General features: G+C 40.7%; 2 protein-coding genes across 3 annotated transcripts in view; one reads left to right on the top strand and one right to left on the bottom strand.

Annotated features, from left to right (window-relative positions):
* Positions 1 to 3,261, top strand: part of LOC5568139 — a 103,147-nt gene extending 99,886 nt beyond the window's left edge. For both annotated transcript variants that reach the window (XM_021842431.1, XM_021842432.1), the window contains 2 exons: positions 1,824 to 2,054; positions 2,759 to 3,261. In XM_021842431.1, the coding sequence (XP_021698123.1) occupies positions 1,824 to 2,054; positions 2,759 to 2,893 (366 nt within the window). In that variant the 3' untranslated portion in view covers positions 2,894 to 3,261. The remainder of the gene's footprint in view (positions 1 to 1,823; positions 2,055 to 2,758) is intronic.
* Positions 3,262 to 21,815: 18,554 nt separating this feature from the next.
* LOC5568140 (L-ascorbate oxidase) overlaps positions 21,816 to 22,743 on the bottom strand; it is a 43,629-nt gene continuing 42,701 nt past the window's right edge. The window contains exons 6-8 of the mRNA XM_021842430.1: positions 22,322 to 22,561; positions 22,161 to 22,255; positions 21,816 to 22,101 (exon numbers count right to left, since the gene is read on the bottom strand). Coding sequence (XP_021698122.1) covers positions 21,844 to 22,101; positions 22,161 to 22,255; positions 22,322 to 22,561 — 593 coding nt within the window. The 3' untranslated portion in view covers positions 21,816 to 21,843. The remainder of the gene's footprint in view (positions 22,102 to 22,160; positions 22,256 to 22,321; positions 22,562 to 22,743) is intronic.

Raw genomic sequence — 22,743 nt, 5'->3', positions numbered from 1 at the left:
GCGCTGAGAGATGCTAAGAAATGAAAGACATTTCAAGTGATTTGTCAGAATTTTCGACATGGAATGATTCTACAACACTTTAATTTTCAAGCTATACTAATGCCACTGATTTCGGGATAGATAAAACGGTACCGTTTTGACTCATATTCGGAACACTTAAGGCCAACAGTAACTTCAAATGGCTTAAATAGCCATAAATTAACTGATATGTGTGAAAATTTCAATTTCTTCTCAAAATCTAACGGTTAGCTGTTGGGTGTGCCAATAAAAATGTTAATGTTTTTAGTTTTGTTTTTACGCAAAAGTATGGAATAACATTTTGATTCAAATGCCGAACACTGTGTTCATTCTGTCTCATATTCCGAACAGATTGCTTCATATTCTGAACATCCCGAATAAATCGTGTTCAAATGAATAACTTCGCAAATAAATTTATCTTAGCTAGTTTTACTGGTCTCAAACTAGAGAATCATCACTACTCCCAAGGTATAAAATAGATTAGAAGATAGCAAAATTAAATTGCAATTAACTGCCACTTCCTTGTTATTTGGTGACATATTTCAGCGAAACATTTCAACCAAATCGTCATAGAAAATCAAAATGTTCGGAATATGAGTCTTTTCGGAATTTGAGACAGAACGGTATTTTGAGCTAAGGATTTTTCGAAAGGTTAAACTAAAACGAAAACTAAAACCCTGTGTAGCAAAATTATAGGTTTATTTAAGCAATAATATGACGGTTCTAGGTATGCGTCTGTAGTAATTCTTGGAGGAACTCAAGAAGGAATGATTGGTGATGTCCTTAGTGAAATTCGCGGCAATGCTTCAAAAACCTTCCCAAAAAATTTCGATAGAATTTTTCAAAATATTACCAAAATTTCAATAGATTGATTTTCTTGAAAAATACACTAAAAAATTTAAGAGTTTTTCTGTTCAGAGACAAATACTTGGAGGAATCCTTTATATATCCGGATGTGTGTTTGAAAGAAAATATGTCAAATATTACGTAGAAGATTTCAAAAGTAATTTGCTTGTCTTTTGAAAGAAAATTTGTCAGCATTCAGCATTACTACTGAAAAAAAGAAAAACATTAACTATAAGTAATGCTTGAAAAAATTTCTGGAAAGAATCGTTAAGAAAATCATTTAAAAGAATATTAAAAGAAACCCATGAGATATTACTTGACGAGCTTTCCTTCCATCCTTCATGAAGGAATTTATTTTGAAATATTAAAAGTGTGGCTGGCAAAATCTTTAGTAAAGTTCATAAGAATTTCAAAATGTTTAGCAGAATTCGATGAATTTAATATTATTTCGTGGATTCTTGACGAAATCTTTCTAACATGTTTGACAAAAAATATGCTTTTTAGATCAACTCCAAAAATAATATTATGACGCATTATTTTACATACACGAAAACTGAACAAAAAATCGAACTTAATTCATATATTTACAATAGATCTGTTTATTATGAATACATTTTTCGTCGGCCAGAAGGAGGACGGGCGATGACTACCTCTGCCACCTCCCTCCTGATTCAATTGAACAATTCATTCAATTAATGAATCACAATATGACTCGTAAATCTAGTTAAGACTAATTATTTAAAATCAGTTCAAGTCTAGTTAAATACAATTTGAAAAATTCACAAGTTATTTCATATAGTTCGTATGTTGGCATGGTTCCGTTTTAAACGATGCATCTACCTCCCACTGTCGCTATACCGACGGCTAATTATGTTTACTTACCATTTAAAACCTCAACCCAACAGAATCATCACTATCATCCAACATTAAAATGCTCTACTGCTGGTTTCTATTTCCAGAACGGTCAAATTACGTACATGTCAAAGCACTCTCACTCCACCGAGAATGGCACCGGACCGAAAAAGCTGCGGGAAGCATCTCCGCCGAAGGTAACCGTGGTGGAGGAACCAGTTGATAGCAAAAACGTGCCCATTTCCTCGAAGAACGTCGCCGGCCCTCCGGTTTACTATCCCCCGGGACACGAGATGTTTGCCAAGAAGGAAAGCGAAGCAGCCGCGTGGCGTGCTCAGGTAAATCGGAATGGGGAAAATATTATCATACTTTAGGAAAAGCATAACCATTAACTAATTTATTCAAGAAGAGCCAATAAAATAATTCGAAACAAGCAATAATTAAGTTAAAATCAACAGTAAAAAAATAAACTTCAGCGTTTAAGAATATATTCCTAGAAAAAAAAATGAAACTATGTACTACAATATTAGAATTTTTTAAAAGAAAAATTGTACTAAAATCTCACATATTTTTACGTTTTTATCCGAGACTTTTTTGTTTTATTTCTTTGAGTGCTTGATTCAAACTTTTCATTGGAAATGCTTCAATTATATAGTGCTTGCTATTATTTTTTTCTTGGAACATTTCAAATATGTTAGTTGTTTTTTTTTTAAATATTTGAAAGTTAATTTAATTTGTTAGTACCAATTTTCAATTGTTTTTGCTTATTTTAATTCTTCGTGGGAGTATCTATTGATTTTTCTATTCTATTTTCCATTTTATCATTGCATTGGTGAATTAACCGGTAAAAAATATATTTTAGAGCTTTTTTTGAATATTTGTACAAATTATTGCTTATGTCTAATTATTTTCTTGGCTACTTCTGGATCGAAGAAAGAATGTTCCCCTTCTTTAAATGCTTGTCAATTTTTCTACCAAAACTGAATTCTGCGCTGGGGATTGCCGGTTAAGCCTTAATCTGAAAATTACCTCCATTTTGCAGGGTGAGTACGCCAAGGCAAGCGGAAAATACATGTACGAAGCGGAAAGCAAATCCAAAACCACATCCAAGTCCGGAGCAGCCGTTGTACCCGTTTGTCTTCCACTATGTTGTGCCATGCCTTGCAGCATTATGTAAATGTTGAGCGCGTCGTCCAAGCTTTCGTTGCAACATCGCGCAGCAACTAGTTTTAAGGAGCTTCCCCACTTTGGAGCCGACCATGTTTACTTAAAACCGATTAACAAGTAAACGTTAACATTTTGTGTTTGGGATACAACGACGGAAAAATGTGCCATTGTCAGTTTTAATCTTTTTGGATGAATCTAACAAACAACCGAAGGAATCTTAATTCGTTCTAAAACATTATTTTATTTGATAAACAAAGTCAATTTGCGAAGATTCTGAATGCTTAAAATGCCTTAAGCCACAGTGCCAATTAACGATATTATTTTGTTGTTTTTGTATACACGCTAATACAATATGCAAATAAAACCGGTAAAAGTTTATTGTCTTTGATTTCATTGTCATCACGCAAAAATTTGATTCTATGACTTTTTTATTTATTTGCGTGTCACTGAAACAATAACGTTGTTCAACGGTGTGGAGCGATCCTCAAATTTAAGGACGAAAATCTCACGCATTCGCGTTCGTAGTATCTAACAGGAAAGAATCAATTTAAAAACTTGCATGCAAGTAAGGTGAAGGTACGCAACTATCAGTCATTAAGGATGAAACCGCTTGAAAATTGCTTGGGTTCATTCACAAATTTTACAAAGTTTTTGACACCCGCTCACCTTTGAACGCATTTTGTGTGAATATTTTTCTAATTTTGTATGAACTGTAACATTTTGAGGACACCCACCCATCCTTTTCAACGTTATAAAATTTGTGAATGGGCCCGTTCTCAAGCTATGTCTGCCCACTGTTAGTCGAATTTTTGTTTATTCCTGTATTATATTATTGTATTATGATCAAACTTGTGAAAGGTGTCCTAAAGCATAAGCATAAGATAGATGACCGCACAATTCGTAGTTGCTACTCCATGATTGACCAGAACAATCGAAGTTGGGGCTTGGGATTAGCTTACCATTCTTAATGTGCACAAATCGAGAGCTCAAAATTTAAAAGTCACGGCATAACGGCGCCGGCCACGTCCTTACTGTCATCGGATAAGGGAATGAAGTTAGACAACCGTTGTTACTAGAGACCGAGATCACCTCTGCATCTCCACAGTTGTCATGGAAAGGATATTGCGTTAGTGGGGTAAGGTACAGATCTGGGAGTCACTGATGTTTGGTGATGCGATCCATGATATAATCATGCCTAATCGGATTCGTGACATTATTTGATAATCGCATTGTAAGCCGGACAAGTGTTCATCACTCGCTCCCGCAAGAGAAAACGACGCGATCAATAGATCAAACACTACTGACACTCGCGGCACTTTTTCACTATAACGCGAACGCCGCGCGACATGTTTGATCCTGCCCGCATCACTTACCCCGCAGGGGCAAGTAACAAGGTCAAAGGATCAAACACTACTCTGTGAAAATTATCCTAAACATGTAAAAACTGAATTAGCTGATATTTTCGCACCAAAAGATATTTTACAAAGTAAAATGGAATTAGATCACTTCCTATGATTAAAATTTTATACGATATTTTCAATGATATTCTATATGTTATATGATACTGTTTTGCGTTTTATTTTATTTTGTTCCAGAAATCAAGAACTACGGCCTCCTTTGAACTCCTCCTTTATCTCCCACTTTTGGTTACTGAAACTCCTTCATAAGATTATGACTCTGATATGGATCATTTCCGTTTGAGCCTTTAGTTTTAAGCGATTTTTATAACGTTATTAGAAAAGATAAAGAGGTTTTGTGCCCTTCAATGAAAATCACTCAAAGGGGTTTTCCCTCTTTCTAAATTTTTTGTTTAATAAATAAATAAATAAATAAATAAATAAATAAATACAGAGTAAAATATTTGACCGATATTGGTCTGAACAACAAACATTGATCTGTTTGAAATTGTATGAGTTTCCAATAAATGCTTGGACTGCTACCAAATTCCAATAAAATATTTGACGGAAATTACTATACTATTCCTACGTAACATGGATCAAAATTCGAACCTCATAGTTCAACTTGAAATAGGGGGAGACCTCGCAGTACTGGACAACATAAAAAAATAGAAATCATGGGGCCTTCCTTAGCCAAGTGGTTACGTCCGCGGCTACACAGCAAAGCCAAGCTGAAGGTTTCTGGGTTCGATTCCCGGTCGGTCCAGAATCTTTTCGTAATAGTAATTTCCTTGACTTCCCTGGGCATAGAGTATAATCGTACCTACCGATATACGAATGCGAAAATGGCAACTTTGACAAAGAAAGCTCTCAGTTAATAACTGTGGAAGTGCTCATAAGAACACAAAGCTGAGAAGCAGGCTCTGTCCCAGTGAGGACGTTAATGCCAAGAAGAAGAAGAAGAAATCATGGTCCAACACAGATGGTGTACTAGCAGACAGTGCTGTTAAATGTCAAGATTTCGGAAAAATTAAAATGTTTATAGCTCATTCCCTGTCGAAATAAAGCCATGGTAAATATTGTCAACCGATAGTAGTTCGGAAAAGGTCCCCAGGTTAAACATTTTCCGATTACTTTTTTTCCACAGGGAAAGATGATATTAGCAATATTTAAATGTCAAAGTCACGTGATATTCATGACATTTAACAGCCCTGCGAGCAGAACAGGAAGCAAAAATAGAGAGCAACGTTTGCGTAACACGCAAACTTTTTATAAAAAAAAAAAAACGGAGAAGTTTGAACACCTTTACAAAAAAATTACGTACCTATAGCTTTAAATTTAAAATTAATTGATAATGATATTGAATATGAAACAAAAAATTGCATCTTGCAAGCATGATTGAATTTGAAAGTATGAATGTATTTTGTATCATATTTTCTCACAATTCGTTAACTACAATTTCGGTTTTGCATCTACTATCTCAAAGTTTCGGACAACTTGATATATTACAAGACAACTTTGTAAGTTTTGGACCAGCACTGTCTCAAAATACATTCCTTTTCTTCAACATCCGATCAAGGCAAGCATGCATTAAAATTAAGAAGAACAATATCGTAGTATAATCATGTTTTTGATGGAGGAGGATCTCAAATTGCTCTTATGAACGTTGCAAATATTTTTAATTGGCCATGAAATACTATTCTTGGAGTTAAAACATTCAATGATGGGGACATTTAAATAATTCTCAATACTTTAACGTTTTTAGGTTGTGTCCGGTATAGGAGACCACTTTTTCGTATTGGTCAATTTGGTAATACAGTATGTTCCGATTTTACTATTTATAGATGACAAAAGCTGAAAGGTGACAAAATCGGAATAATTGTCTAATTTAAAATATGTTACAAATCTGAGTAGAAAATTGCAGCTTTAACAAGAATATAAAAATTTTCACCATATACATGCACAATATGCATGTTAAGAGGCATGTGAGGAACCTTTAGATTGGTTCGCAATGGAATTTGATTGCAGTCTCCAATCAATGAGTATGATTATACGACAAATACTTAAAACTTGGCCAATAAATGTAATAAAAGTAATAAACCTCCATGAGTCGATGTTCCACTGATTACTGATTATGGGCGTCATAGATGCAAGCATTTTATCTTAAATGTACCGTTCTTTTTAGAATAAGCTGTTCTTCACTAAGACTTTCGTTACAAACTGTGAAACCATTGAAAAATAAAATGTTCTTAAAGAATACATATTCTATTACAGTTGAGGGTGATCCGTTTTGCATAAAGGCGTTACGCATAAGAATGTTTCACATACGGACGGTTGACAAAATGGATGTTTCGCATAATGCAGTTTCATAGAAGAACAGGTAACATTTTAAAGAAGGCATATACATCTAATTATGCCAAACGTCCTTATCCGAAATGTCCCACCCCCAGGGATTGAATCCTGAGAAAATTGAGAGAATCGCTCACGTATCGCTCTCTGTAACTATCATAACATGCTGCACATTATGAGAGACTGTTTATCGTATACTGCTACAAGTTTGATCAGATTGGGGGGATAGTAGTGCATGATAAAACCCCTCTAAACATGCTCCAAGCCTGGGGGACACTGTTGTTATTGGAAGTTCGTGGATTGTTTATCGTGCCAGTAAAGAAAAACACCTATCCCCAACGGTAAACAAGTGAGAAAAATGGATTTTATCATCGCTCTCTCGTTGGGGCTCTCGCTCGCTGCTTCCATTTATCAGACTTGTTACACCTTGCGATACAATGACGATCGTGGACCGCAACAGATGGGATGTTTTTCTTTGCTTGCTTTGATCGTGCTTCATTCTCAAATGAGAGCGAATTCTGCAACGCCTGCCCACCCCCATTACACAGTTCGACAAAAAAAGTCGATATGAATGCACAGAGACCGGACACCCCGGGCTTGAAAGTATAAAAATAAACAAAAATAATGGCGTTTTCAGAATGTTTGTGTCTGCCCCAGGTCATTTTTAAAATATACTTGAACTTTTTGCATTTTTTATTTAAAAATCTAATCTAATCAATAAACCGACACAGTGTTTTATATTCAGGACAGGGGAATTCATGTGCCATATAATGTTTTCAACTTTAAATACAATATGAAGAGTTGTAATAAGATTTGCAGGGAGCCCTCCCCTCTTTTTTGTACCCTCCCCATTTTTAAAGTATCGCAAATGATGGAATATTTGATATACAGGGGGTTGTCAAAATAACTGGGACAGGCAAAAATTGGGCCAACTTTGGAATGCTGTAACTTTGACAAAAATTGACAGATTTCAATTCTTTAAGAAGTAATGGACGGGTCAACTAATCTAGTTTTGAGGTGCATCCACGGAGATGAACTATGACCACCGGATACCGGTGATAATCCGGATTTTCGGAAGCATGTCTTATGCAGTAAAATTATGACGTGTTTTTAGCAAAGGTCTCGGCTAAAAAATCAAAATTTTACTACACATGAAGATAGAAGATCTAATTTTGAAGCGATTGGTGCGCTAAATATTAATATTGGTCCAGAAACAACCAATATATGGCCATTTCCCCGGAATCGGTGCCGGTAGTGGATCCGAATTGGGATCAAACAATTTATTCACTCAAAATATGTCGCGCAATATTGTTTTCTCCCTAGCTTATCATAAAATACCCTATTATAAGTTGAAAATGAGTCTTGTACATTTTTTTTTTTTTTGTCTTTATTAGAGTGTTTTTAACTGACGCTAGTTCAACACTTTGTCGGATTAGAGAACACCAGAACGGTGCCTCGAAAAAGGGGTGTGCCAGAGGGGCAACACTAAAAAGGTAGAAGTGACCCAGAAGGGATCACTACTCGAGCCCAACCAAAGGGGTCTCGCCGAACCACAGCTTCCAAGGTTTGCCAGTATGTCAAGTCCTACGTCAAAACATTTTGTAATTTGTTATTCTAAGAATGCTACCAGTATAAATACTGTACACTGTTAATTTGTTATTCTAAAAAAGTTTCCTTAAACCAAGGGCGGTTTGTGTAGCTGGTGGACTAATAGGACGGACACGAAAAAGTGATGCTTGCAGCAGTTTGTTATCGTGGGCGTCAGATCATGTTGTATAGGCCAGAATCTTTCAAAAAACGCAATAGGGCTTCCAGGGCTGCTACGTCATCTCCCAGGGCTTCACGAATGCTTCTTGAGATCCCATGAATATTCCTGGAAAACTCGTATAGTGGGCAGACGCAGATTACGTGTTCTACTGTATTCCTTATGTCACAATAGGAACACATCCGGCGGAAAGATCCATTGCCACTCATGTTGTGTGAAAAACGCGTGTGCCCCGTCCTCAGCCGAGATACCAACTGTTGTTCCTTCAAAAGAGGAAGGTCTTTCCACCGTTCGGTGGACGATTTCACCTTTCGTAGGTACGGTGAATTTTGCTGATTCCATTCCATACTCCATGTACTCCTGAATTGCTTTGTTAGCCACCTTTTAACATCATCGAAGGGTACATTATCTTCGTAGCGGGGGCAGGAAAAACCAGCACCAGCTAGACGATCGGCAGCTGTGTTGCCGGATATACCACAATGCCCGGGGATCCATGCAAAGGTGGTGTTGGGTCGAGCATCGGTGATCGTGCGCTGAATCCAAGGGTGTGAAGGCCTGTTTGACTGCAATGCGGATACTACGCTTGCTGAATCCGTAAGAACAATTATTGGTCGGTCGGATGGTGTAGTGGCTGCTAAATACACGGCTGCGGCTTCCGCTGAGAATATCGAGCAAAGTGGTGGCAGACTAAGGCTAACTGAAATATTAGCGCCGAAGACGCCAAGGCCGACGCCTCTCATGGAAAGAGAACCGTCGGTGTATCTGTGATCATGATTTGGATATTTTGTGCGTAGCCAGTCCAGAACGGTTGTTCGAAGAGCTATTGAGTTGTCCCCAGCACGAAACTGGTTTCCAATCGTGCTATCTACGTTAGGTTTAGGTGAAAGCCAACAAATGTCTCCATTCCAGTGGATCCTGGCCACTGGGGGGAAATCTATATTGGCAGCAGTGCGGAGGATACTGTTCCCCTCAGTGAGGAGGCAGATCCTGTCGTCCCCGATTGTTTTTTCGATAATGGCAGCGGTTTTTTTGCAAATCACTGCGTATATAAAGAAGCGGAAAGGAAGGAGGCCAGCTTCAGTGCAAGCAGAGTCAGCAGGCGTGGATGGAAGAAGTCCGGATATGATGCGAATGTATCCATGGTACAGTGGTGCGAGTGTTGTTATTAATCGTTCCCTTGCAATGCACGTTAGCTCAAGGCCATATGTTAATCGGCTGTCAACAATGGCATGCGCAACGCGGAAACGGATATTACGGTTGTTCGAGCGGTGAGGGCGAGAGATTGTTCGAATCAAGTTGAGGCGCGTGCGGCAGCTTTGCTTGACCAAATCAAAGTGATGCTGGAAAGTGAGCGCTCGGTCAATAGTGACGCCGAGCACTTTCACCGTTTTCTTCGTGGGGATGCGTTGACCGTTGATACTTATGGGTACAGATATGCGGTGGTTAGTGGGACAGACGTGGCATCTTACACTTTTAGGGGCGGACAGCTCGAAACCAGTTGCAGTGGTCCATTTGAAGATCGCGTTAACTGCCGCCTGTGCCTTGATCCTGACGCGGACTGGGGTTTTGCCGGAGACGACAATGAGTATGTCGTCAGCGTATACGAATACATAGATTCCTTTCGGTAAGGTAAGAAAAACGCTGTTCATTGCTATCAAGAATAGTGTGACAGCTATAACGGACCCCTGTGGCACGCCGGTCTCTTCGGGAAAGGAGTTGGATAGGTAGTCTCCAACAATGACTCGGAAAGATCGCTCAGACAAGAAGTTTTGGACAAATCGCAGAATGTGACCCGATAGTTTCCATTCAACTAGCTGACGTAGCACTAGCGGGGTCCATGTTCGATTGAAGGCCTTGGACAGGTCCAATGAGACAATTTCGGTGTGTAAGCCTTCCGACTGCGCTGTGTGTAAGACGTCGCCAAGTTGGGCAAAGTAAGTGCTTGTTCCATGCCCAGCTCGGAAGGCGTGTTGCCGATGATCCAACAAGTCTTGGGACTCCAAAAATTGTTTCAGCCTCCGGTTAACCATCCGTTCCATCACCTTGCACATGCAGCAGGTTAGAGCAATCGGTCGGTATTTGGATGGGTCGTGGGTTTCTGCATTACTCTTTGGAATGGGAACCACGAGACTTTCCCGCCATTCCGGGGGGAAGGTGTCAGTGAGCCAATATTTGTTCATAAGTTCTAATAGCTGCAACTTACCCGAAGGAGGAAGGTTTTTTATAAGTGGGTAACCAATACCGTCCGGGCCGGCAGATTTTCCGGTACAACATTTGAGTGCGAAAAGAAGCTCACTAATTGAAAATGGTTGGTTTATCAACAAGTTTTCTGGGTCATCAGGAACGGGAAAGGTAGTGACTGAGCTGATGGTGGGCTGCATACGACGCTTGAAGCTATCATGATAGCTATCTACACTAGCCAAGCTGGCGAAGTATTCGCCGAGGATTCTAGCTACCGTTGAGGGGTCAGAGATGTGCGAGTTTTCAATACGGAGAGTCAGAGGCTTTGTCTTTCTTTTGCCACTGAGGGCATTTACTCGAGTCCAGAGGGCAGATGAAGTTTGTGATGCGTTTATGCTATCCAGAATGTTCTCCCAACTATTGCGTTTGGCGTCTGCAATGATCTTTTTGCATTCACTGTGCCGGCTTCGGTATAAGTTCAAAGCATTCTCCCTGCTAGGATCGCCTATGGGAATGCGTTTGACGGCGCGTAATGCTTTCCTTCTGGCCTTTACCGCTATCCGAGTGTGATCGGTCCACCAATGTAGTGCTTTGCGACCCGGTTGGTTACTGCTGCGGGGTATGGAGGACTTGGCAGCTTTGTTAATAATGTCAGTGAGCTCTTGCAAATGGGCAGATTCGCGACCCCTAGATGAATTCCGGAAAGTTTGTTCGTAGTTATCCCAATCGGCTTTTTCATATAACCATCTTGGACGACGAGTGGTCGCCGGTGGAGCGACGTTGGTAGTAATGTGAATAGGGTAATGATCACTACCATGAAGGTCGGAGTCAACATTCCAATGGAATCGATTGGTACAGGACCGGCTAGCCGCAGCCAGGTCAATAGCCGATGCGGAGTTTCCTTTGAGAAAGGTATTTGATCCATTGTTGAGGACAATGAGATCGTGTTCTTCGAAGACATGTAGTAGAGAGGTTCCTCGATTATCAGTGCGTTGCCCGCCCCATATTGGATGGTGGGCATTCATGTCACCAACTAGCAGAACTGGATCTGGTGTTGCTTCAAGGAGTCTATGGAGCTGTTCTTGAAGATTTGGTTGGGCACCACAGGGAATATAGATGTTTACTACACTGATGTTGAATGGTCCATGGAGACGCACTCCAACGGCTGGAAGGTCGGTTTCGAGCCTAAGGACTTCAAAAGGAATTGAGGCTAAGACTCCGACTGCAACGGAATGTCTTAGGTTGGTACCTCGAAAGAGGGCCCAACGGTATTGGCCACGAAGAGATCGACTAAGCTGTTCGGTTGTGACCCTGTTCACTTCTTGCAAAGCTATGCACCATGGTGTAGTTGAACTTGTGAGAAGCTCCAGGTTCGCGAGGTTATTAAAAAAACCGTTGATATTCCACTGAAGTAAGATGTTGACTGGCTTTGGGAGTGCAGGCGTAGGATGATAGGTTTCGGAAATCGATGAGCCACGGCTACGATTGTACGAAGTTTGTCTGTAGGGTCTGCTGCCATAACGGTGCCTGGACTGCCGTTGGAACGATGCGACCTGATTTGCAGGTAAATGAATTGGTAGGGGATTCGTTGCGGGAGCAGCGAAAGACAGAGATCCATCGATGGAAGATGACGGTGAACTTTCCGCTGGGGGATTTGATACAATGGGATGGGGAATAGCGTGATGGGACTTACCGCCCGAGTTGAGGTGCTCGGGGTGCCCAGGAGTGCTGTTTCGAGGGTTGGTGTGAGCTGCATACGACTTGCTTCCCACGGATTCCTTTGGGGTACGAGGATTACTCCCCTTGTGCGTCCCGACAATAACTAAGGCTTCACTTCCCTCGTCGTCCTGAGGGGAATAGGTTGGTTGAACTTTGTCCGTCCCTCCTTCAACTTCCCTCCGGCGCTGGAGGTGGTTCGCCAGTTCCGGTGTGGGAAGGACGTCCGCACTGTCGGGTCTCCAGCTACCAGGGGATATCGTTGGATTTTTCTTCGCATTAATTGCATCTTCGTCCATCGGGCACCGAAGTCGCTCCGGCCGTTCCGGTGGGGGCATGGCTTCCGGTCTTCCGGTGCTCCGGCTACCCGAGGCACTGTTTCTGATTAGATTTTCGTTCGTCTCGCAGCTCGAACGCCGAGGTCGGTCCTGAGGTTCCGGTTGGGGTTTTACTTCCGGTCCAAAGGTGCCTCGACTGTCCGGTGCAAAGTTCGAAAAAGGCTTATCGTTGTTGGCGGTATTGCTGTTGTGTTCGGGCGTTGTACAGGGATCGGTCATCGTCTGAGTTATGTTTTTTGTGGGGAAAGCAATTAAGACTTTTTGACATGGCCGCTTCTAGGAAGTGACCGCCGCTGTTGTTTCGAAACGGTTTGTGCGTTTATAACTCTGTCGGGTGAGATGTCTCTTAAGGTTCGCTTGTTGGCAGAACCAGGAGATACCGCACGCAGTGGGGCTTTGGGTATATTTTCGCTCTGTACAGGGGTTTTAGGGGAGGGTCTGGGGGTACTGTTATGGTATCTGTACTAGTCTTGTACAGATTTGGCCACTCAAACAGGCCAGTGCCCCGGGGGAACCTTGCATAGGGGACATTTCGATTTTGACACCAAAGCATATCATGCGACGGCTCATTCTTCATGTCTTGTCGTAAATAGGGCAACTGTAGACTCAAAATGGATAGTTGACTACAGTGACTACTTCCGGGACCACCGGATGTTCCAGAGGGAACCTGTAATTAGGGACAATTGATATTGAACTCCAATACATACCAGATGGCGCTAGTGAGCATAGAACTTTTGTTTTGCGGATATCTCAGGATCGTGGCCACTTAGAAAGATGGCGTCTTCGGCAAAGTTGCTTAGTAGATCAAGGACTATCATTATAAAAGCTATGAGATTCAACATTTTGCCACCAGGCGGCGCTCGTGAGCATAAAACTTTTGTTTTGCGGATATCTCAGGATCCTGGCCACTTAGAAAGATGGCGCCTTCGGCAAAGTTGTTCAGTAGCTCAAGCGCTATCATTATTAAAGTTATGAGATTCGAAATTTTGCCACCAGGCGGCGCTAGTAAGCATAGATTTGTTGTTTTTCAGATAGTTCACGAACCTGACCACTTAGAAAGATGGCGTCTTCGGTAAAGTTGTTCAGTAGCTTAAGGACTATCATTATAAACGCTATGAGGTTCAAATTTTGCCATCAGGCGGTAATCGTGAGCATAGATTTTTTGTTTTCCGGATAGCTCAGGATCCTGACCACTTAGAAAGATGGCATATTCGACAAAGTTGTTCAGTAGCTCAAGGACTATCATTATTCTAGCCAAGAAATTCGAGATTTGACCACCAGGTGGCGCTAGTGAGCATAGATTTTTTGTTTTCCGGATAGCTCAGGATCCTGACCACTTAAAAAGATGGCGTCTTCGGCAAAATTATTCAGTAGCTCAAGGACTATCATTATTCTAGCCAAGAGATTCGAGATTTTGCCACCAGGCGGCGCTAGTGAGCAAAGAATGTATGTTTGCCGGATATCTCAGGATCCTGACCACTTAGAGAGATGGCGTCTTCGGCAAAGTTGTTCAGTAGCTCAAGGTCTATCATTATAAAAGCTATGAGATTCAAAATTTTGCCACCAGGCGGTGCTAGTGAGCATGATTTTTTTTGTTTTGCGGTTATCTTAGAATCCTGGCCACTCACAGAGATGGCGCGTTCGGCAAAGTTGTTCAGTAGCTCAAGCGCTATCATTTTAAACGCTATGAGAATCAAAATTTCGCCACTAGGCGGCGCTAGTGAGCATAGAACTTTTGTTTTGCGGATATCTCAGGATCGTGGCCACTTAGAAAGATGGCGTCTTCGGCAAAGTTGCTTAGTAGATCAAGGACTATCATTATAAAAGCTATGAGATTCGAAATTTTGCCACCAGGCGGCGCTCGTGAGCATGAAACTTTTGTTTTGCGGATATCTCAGGATCGTGGCCACTTAGAAAGATGGCGCCTTCGGCAAAGTTGTTCAGTAGCTCAAGCGCTATCATTATTAAAGTTATGAGATTCGAAATTTTGCCACCAGGCGGCGCTAGTAAGCATAGATTTGTTGTTTTTCGGATAGTTCACGAACCTGACCACTTAGAAAGATGGCGTCTTCGGCAAAGTTGTTCAGTAGCACAAGGACTATCATTATAAACGCTATGAAGTTCAAAACTTTGCCACCGGGCGGCGCTAGTGAGCATGAAACTTTTGTTTTGCGGATATCTCAGGATCCTGGCCACTTAGAAAGATGGGGCCTTCGGCAAAGTTGTTCAATAGCTCAAGCGCTATCATTATACAAGTAATGAGATTCGAAATTTTGCCACCAGATGGCGCTAGTGAGCATATAATTTTTGTTTTGCGGGAAGCTCAGGATCCTGGCCACTTAGAAATATGGCGTCTTCGGCAAAGTTGTTCAGAAGCTCAAGGACTATCATTATTCTAGCCAAGAGATTCGAGATTTTACCACCAGGCGGCGCTAGTGGGTATAGATTTGTTGTTTTCCGGATAGCTCAGGATCCTGACCACTTAGAAAGATGGCGTCTTCGGTAAAGTTGTTCAGTAGCTTAAGGACTATCATTATAAACGCTATGAGGTTCAAATTTTGCCATCAGGCGGTAATCGTGAGCATAGATTTTTTGTTTTCTGGATAGCTCAGGATCCTGACCACTTAGAAAGATGGCATATTCGACAAAGTTGTTCAGTAGCTCAAGGACTATCATTATTCTAGCCAAGAAATTCGAGATTTGACCACCAGGCGGCGCTAGTGAGCATAGATTTTTTGTTTTCCGGATAGCTCAGGATCCTGACCACTTAGAAAGATGGCGTCTTCGGCAAAATTATTCAGTAGCTCAAGGACTATCATTATTCTAGCCAAGAGATTCGAGATTTTGCCACCAGGCGGCGCTAGTGAGCAAAGAATGTATGTTTGCCGGATAGCTCAGGATCCTGGCCACTTAGAGAGATGGCGCCTTCGGCAAAGGACTCAAGGACTATCATTTTAAACGCTATGAGAATCAAAATTCCGCCACCAGGCGGCGCTAGTGAGCATAGAACTTTTGTTTTGCGGATATCTCAGGATCGTGGCCACTTAGAAAGATGGCATCTTCGACAAAGTTATTCAGTAGCTCAAGAACTATCATTATTCTAGGCAAGAGATTCGAGATTTTGCCACCAGGCGGCGCTAGTGAGCATAGAATGTATGTTTTCCGGATAGCTCAGGATCCTGACCACTTAGAGAGATGGCGTCTTCGGCAAAGTTGCTTAGTAGATCAAAGACTATCATTATAAAAGCTATGAGATTCAAAATTTTGCCACCAGGAGGCGCTCGTGAGCATGAAACTTTTGTTTTGCGGATATCTCAGGATCGTGGCCACTTAGAAAGATGGCGCCTTCGGCAAAGTTGTTCAGTAGCTCAAGCGCTATCATTATTAAAGTTATGAGATTCGAAATTTTGCCACCAGGCGGCGCTAGTAAGCATAGATTTGTTGTTTTTCGGATAGTTCACGAACCTGACCACTTAGAAAGATGGCGTCTTCGGCAAAGTTGTTCAGTAGCACAAGGACTATCATTATAAACGCTATGAAGTTCAAAACTTTGCCACCGGGCGGCGCTAGTGAGCATGAAACTTTTGTTTTGCGGATATCTCAGGATCCTGGCCACTTAGAAAGATGGGGCCTTCGGCAAAGTTGTTCAATAGCTCAAGCGCTATCATTATACAAGTAATGAGATTCGAAATTTTGCCACCAGATGGCGCTAGTGAGCATAGAATTTTTGTTTTGCGGGAAGCTCAGGATCCTGACCACTTAGAAAGATGGCGTCTTCGGTAAAGTTGTTCAGTAGCTTAAGGACTATCATTATAAACGCTATGAGGTTCAAATTTTGCCATCAGGCGGTAATCGTGAGCATAGATTTTTTGTTTTCCGGATAGCTCAGGATCCTGACCACTTAGAAAGATGGCGTCTTCGGCAAAATTATTCAGTAGCTCAAGGACTATCATTATTCTAGCCAAGAGATTCGAGATTTTGCCACCAGGCGGCGCTAGTGAGCATAGAATGTATGTTTTCCGGATAGCTCAGGATCCTGACCACTTAGAGAGATGGCGTCTTCGGCAAAGTTGCTTAGTAGATCAAAGACTATCATTATAAAAGCTATGAGATTCAAAATTTTGCCACCAGGAGGCGCTCGTGAGCATGAAACTTTTGTTTTGCGGATATCTCAGGATCGTGGCCACTTAGAAAGATGGCGCCTTCGGCAAAGTTGTTCAGTAGCTCAAGCGCTATCATTATTAAAGTTATGAGATTCGAAATTTTGCCACCAGGCGGCGCTAGTAAGCATAGATTTGTTGTTTTTCGGATAGTTCACGAACCTGACCACTTAGAAAGATGGCGTCTTCGGCAAAGTTGTTCAGTAGCACAAGGACTATCATTATAAACGCTATGAAGTTCAAAACTTTGCCACCGGGCGGCGCTAGTGAGCATGAAACTTTTGTTTTGCGGATATCTCAGGATCCTGGCCACTTAGAAAGATGGGGCCTTCGGCAAAGTTGTTCAATAGCTCAAGCGCTATCATTATACAAGTAATGAGATTCGAAATTTTGCCACCAGATGGCGCTAGTGAGCATAGAATTTTTGTTTTGCGGGAAGCTCAGGATCCTGACCACTTAGAAAGATGGCGTCTTCGGTAAAGTTGTTCAGTAGCTTAAGGACTATCATTATAAACGCTATGAGGTTCAAATTTTGCCATCAGGCGGTAATCGTGAGCATAGATTTTTTGTTTTCCGGATAGCTCAGGATCCTGACCACTTAGAAAGATGGCGTCTTCGGCAAAATTATTCAGTAGCTCAAGGACTATCATTATTCTAGCCAAGAGATTCGAGATTTTGCCACCAGGCGGCGCTAGTGAGCATAGAATGTATGTTTTCCGGATAGCTCAGGATCCTGACCACTTAGAGAGATGGCGTCTTCGGCAAAGTTGCTTAGTAGATCAAAGACTATCATTATAAAAGCTATGAGATTCAAAATTTTGCCACCAGGAGGCGCTCGTGAGCATGAAACTTTTGTTTTGCGGATATCTCAGGATCGTGGCCACTTAGAAAGATGGCGCCTTCGGCAAAGTTGTTCAGTAGCTCAAGCGCTATCATTATTAAAGTTATGAGATTCGAAATTTTACCACCAGGTGGCGCTAGTAAGCATAGATTTTTTGTTTTTCGGATAGCTCAGGATCCTGCCCACTTAGAAAGATGGCGTCTTCGGCAGAGTTGTTCAGTAGCTCAAGGACTATCATTATAAAAGCTATGAAGCTCAAAATTTTGCCACCAGGCGAAGCTAGTGAGCATGAAACTTTTGTTTTGATGATATCTCAGGATCCTGGCCACTTAGAGAGATGGCGCCTTTGGCAAAGTTGTTCAGTAGCTCAAGCGCTATCATTATAGAAGCTATGAGATTCGAAATTCCTCCACCAGGCGGCGCTAGTGAGCATAAAACTTTTGTTTTGCGGATAGCTCCGGATCCTGACCACTTAGAAAGATAGCGTCTTCGGCAGAGTTGTTCAGTAGCTCATGGACTATCATTATTAAAATTATGAGATTCGAAATTTTGCCACCAGGCGGCGCTAGTGAACATTGAATTTTAGTTTTGCAGATAACTCTAGATTAATGCTATTGAGTAAGGTGGCGTCTTCGACAAAGTTGTTCGGTAGCTCAAGCGCTATCATTATAAAAGCTAAGAGATTCAAAATTCCGCCACCAGGCGGCGCTAGTGAGCATAGAATTTTTGTTTTGCTGATAGCTCTTGATTATGACTATTCAAAAAGGTGGCATTTTGGGAAAAGTTGTTCATCCGCTCAAGGACTATCATTTAAAAGGTATGAGATTCAAAATTTTGCCACCAGGCGGCGCTTGTGAGCATGAAACTTTTATTTTGCGGATATATCAGAGTCCTGACTACATAGACATGGCGTCTTGGGCAAAGTTGAGCTACTCAAAAAGTGTACCGAAGACGCCATCTTTCTAAGTGGTCACGATCCTGAGCTATCCGCAAAACAAAAATTTTATGCTCACTAGCGCCGTCTGGTGGCAAAATCTCGAATCTCTTGGCTAGAATAGTGATAGTCCTTGAGCTACTGAATAACTTTGCCGAGGACGCCATCTTTTAAGTGGTCACGAGCCTGAGCTATCCGCAAAACAAAAATTCTTTGCTCACTAGCGCCATCTGGTGGCAAAATCTCGAATCTCTTGGCTAAAATAATGATAGTCCTTGAGCTATTGAACAACTTTGCCGAAGACGCCATCTTTCTAAGTAGTCAGGATCTTGAGATATCCGCAAAACAATAGTTGCATGCACACTTGTACTGCCTGGTGGCGCAATTTCAATTAAATAGTGTTGCCAGCCACGAAACAAATTTTGAACCCTTCATGAAAAACTGGATTACAGTTGAAGAGTATTGCTATGAACATTTGTGATTCGGCCGACTGTATGGCACGCAACACTTCCTTCAACTTTGGTGAACATTCGGTATCCTTATCTTTAATTTTTTTTTTTTTGGTATTTGCATTTCACACCCCCATAAAACTGGCTCTTTTGATAACAATCGAGCAGTGCTGTCATCTATCACCAACATATGAAAACTTGAACGGCCATTTTGGAAAGTTCTCAACCCATGCTTAAACTTTGCCGAATATGTCGAATCAGTATTTTCGCATCTAGACGTTGCATTTTTCAAAAACATAATTATAACCCTGATTTTTTTACGACTGATTTTTTTTACGACTCCCCGATAACGGTCGTAAAAAGAGGTTGGAGTGTACATCCAAATTTCGTTTGTTATCGATTCGCTGTCATGGTGGTGATCTTCCAATAGGTAACAAATCGGTCTGGTTCGATGTTCGTTTGAAAAACTGCTGCTGTTGCGGAGCCTTTTTTCTGCTGCTGCTGGTGATCGTTTTTGTTCTTTGAAGCTTTCGTAATAATTGAAGTGGTGGCGACAAATTTAGTTGAATATTACCTATTTGACAATGAAATCTTTTATATTAATATATTTTTTCATAATGAATGAGAAACGTTGCTGTTGAGCCCTTTTTAGCCCGCCCACGCAAACTAACACCACCATCAGAAAGATTGGTGTTAGCTCTTCCTGATAGTGATATTGGTGAGCGTGATCGAGTTGAATTGGGCTCAACAGCGTCTTGCAAAGCCAATGTTTACCAATGTCGATGTGCCCTTTTAAAATGTTTGTCCAGATCTGTGCTGTTACTTCAACAAAAACATGGAAGAAAACAGCATGGAAAGATGGCAATTCAGGTCACAATTTCAATTAAGATCTTACTTTTGTGTTAATCTAGAATGAAATCTCGAACGAAGCAAATACAGGTCTGGAAAATAGGAACCCCAAATTTACATAAAACTGATGGAAATGCTAGAATAATTCCACGTTTAAAAAATACTTCGTGTGAGCTTCTTCTTTTTCTTATTATCATTATTATTATTCTTCTTCTTCTTGGCATTAAGTCCTCACTGGGACAGAGCCTGCTTCTATGAGCACTTCCACTGAGAGCTTTCTTTGCCAAAGCTACCTTTTTCGCATTCGTATATAGTGTGGCAGGTACAATGATACTCGATGCCCAGAGGAGTCAAAAAAATTCCATTATGATCCGACCGGGAATCGAACCCAGACACATTCAGAATGGCTTTGCTTTGTAGCCGCGGACTCTAACCACTCGGTTAAGTAAGGCCCCCTTCGTGTGAGCTAACAAGCTCATGACAGTACTGCTGAATTCATGACTGAATGACTTTGTGATTGGAAAAGATGTGTAACTCGCAGGTTTGTCATCTAGAAATTTAGTTCCAGGATCAAGTTATAGTGCTTTTACTGAAGATTTTTATAGTTCTACTTTTAAATAGCTCCACAATATGAAGCGCACACATCCACTTTCTCCTCATCTCTTCTACATCACATTGCTTGAGACTCGTTGTAATCCTCATGAAGAACAATAGTTTTTTGAGAGTATAGGCCTTATTTCTCTGTACTGATTTATTGTTCCTGATGGAGAACTGCGAATAATTAACGAAAATGGCCTATTTTATTATTCAAATAATAAATTTTTGCATGATCTTGAAATAACTTGGATAACTGGCTACTTCTAGAGAAGTGATCATGATAATTCTAATCTAAACCATAATGTTTAGAATAAGGTCAAGATGTTAATTGTAACTTCAAAAGTTGTATATTTTGTAAAAACACAAAATTTTGAAAATCGACCAAAAATTGTTATTAAGAAGATTTATTTTTATTAAAAACATTTCCACCATGAAAATTTGTCCTAAACATTTTTTTTTTTTGTCAAGATTATATTGTGAAAATTTTAAAAATTATCAAAATGGGATTTTAAAGTTTATAAATTTAATTTTTTTTTTAATTTCATAAATTTTCCATTTGTTTTATTATAGGCACAGAGAACAGACGTTCATCTTTAATCGTCAGCGTGTGTAAAGTTTTGTACGGGACATTTTAAAGTATGTCGTTATGCTCCTGTTACGCGGCGCTGTGATCAGAATAAAGGAGCTTCAATTTTGCCGCTTTTTACACTTTGGCGCTAGTGTCACCATAAAAAATTGCCACTTGTCGCTAGCGTTGCTTTGTGTGCCAATGTATGTTGACGTTTACTAGCGCCATCGTGTGGTCGAAACGAGTTTGTATGTCGCGCTGTCTACGTTGGTGGCGCTGATGATTGACTCAAACCTTTACACATGATTTTAATGGAATTTTGTTCGAGCCTCCATGTCTGTTCTTAGTGTTATAGGCCTAATGACACGTTCGACCTAATGATCTATTCGGCCTAACGTTATTCGAATGAACCCAATGAACCAGCGCCTGAATTAAGATGTTTTACTTTTAATGTTTTATTTGAAGAAAATTATAATGATAGCGTTTTGGATGTTGATAAAGAATCAAACTAGTTAATGATCACAAAATGAAATGGATAAGTTTTTGTCATCAATTTACAGTGAACAAAAAAAAAACAATATTTTATAAATTATGTCTAGGGTAGGTGTACCAGTTATGGCCATAGTGGTTCCCTATTTCGCCATACGTGATATCTTGTATGCTTTTACATTTTGAAAAATCTTTTGTGTTTTAGCAGTAAAATTAAGGATAAATCTTGATGTTAAAACATTCAAAAAGATTAAAAATGTAAAAGTTATCCAAATTTTGCATATGGCCAAATAGGGAGCCACTATGGCCATAACTGGTACACTTTCCCTATATCAGAAAATACTTTGGTCCAACAAAATGCCTACACTTGGGAAAATCATCCGGAAAATTGATTTCAGTCTCTGAAGCTCTTACATTCAACAGTACATCAAGTCCTCGACTCCACTCATGCTCTGCATCAAGGTCTCGCAGCATCCATAGTCCTGCATTTGAAGCGACGAATCGCAGTACTACCATCGAATTGCTCTCTATTCTGACTGTGTCTAGTAGGACGGGTCGATCATAGTTACGCCCCAAATTAAGCAGCTATAAAATTCGAAGCGTCAATGAATCAATCTTTTAGAAGGATCAAATTATGTATCTACCTGAGTCTGCCAATTCTCATGTTGAGTCATTCGAGTCGATGCAATTACGAAAAACGAGTACCCATGCAAATGGTAAGTGTAAGCAGAGTCGTTGTCTGAAAGCGAAAAGAAAAATATAAAAGGAATTTATATCTGTTTGATTTTATTTTACAAATGTATACCTTCGTTTACTATAACGAGCTCAACGCGATGGCCGAGCTCCACAGACTCAACATGAACACATTCGCAGGCCTCATCCACGGTTTGATGACATTTTTTTGGCATCCGTCTGTAGCCGCTACTGTTGCTGCAAATAATGTGCTCCAAATCGGCATCATCGTTGAATTTTCGTTGTAACATCAGCACCGAAGGATAAATAAAACTAAACCCATTCACGCTGTAGGACACGTCGTAGAAGCGCTCTGAAATTTCACAAACCAAATTTGAATAATCGACCTCTGTCACGTGTACTGGGGGAAAACTTTCCAAACATTGGTCGACATCTTATAATCCCAGGGAAACACTGATACCCGCTCGTTAATCCTTGAGAAAACTTTCTCCCCGCGTCGCTACATCGAAACGACAGTTTCTAGAACAACATCAT

This window comes from Aedes aegypti, chromosome 2, assembly GCF_002204515.2.
Source record: "Aedes aegypti strain LVP_AGWG chromosome 2, AaegL5.0 Primary Assembly, whole genome shotgun sequence".
Taxonomy (NCBI): Eukaryota; Metazoa; Arthropoda; class Insecta; order Diptera; family Culicidae; genus Aedes; species Aedes aegypti.
Note: the sequence above shows the minus strand (reverse complement) of the source record. Positions and strands in the feature narration are given on the sequence as shown.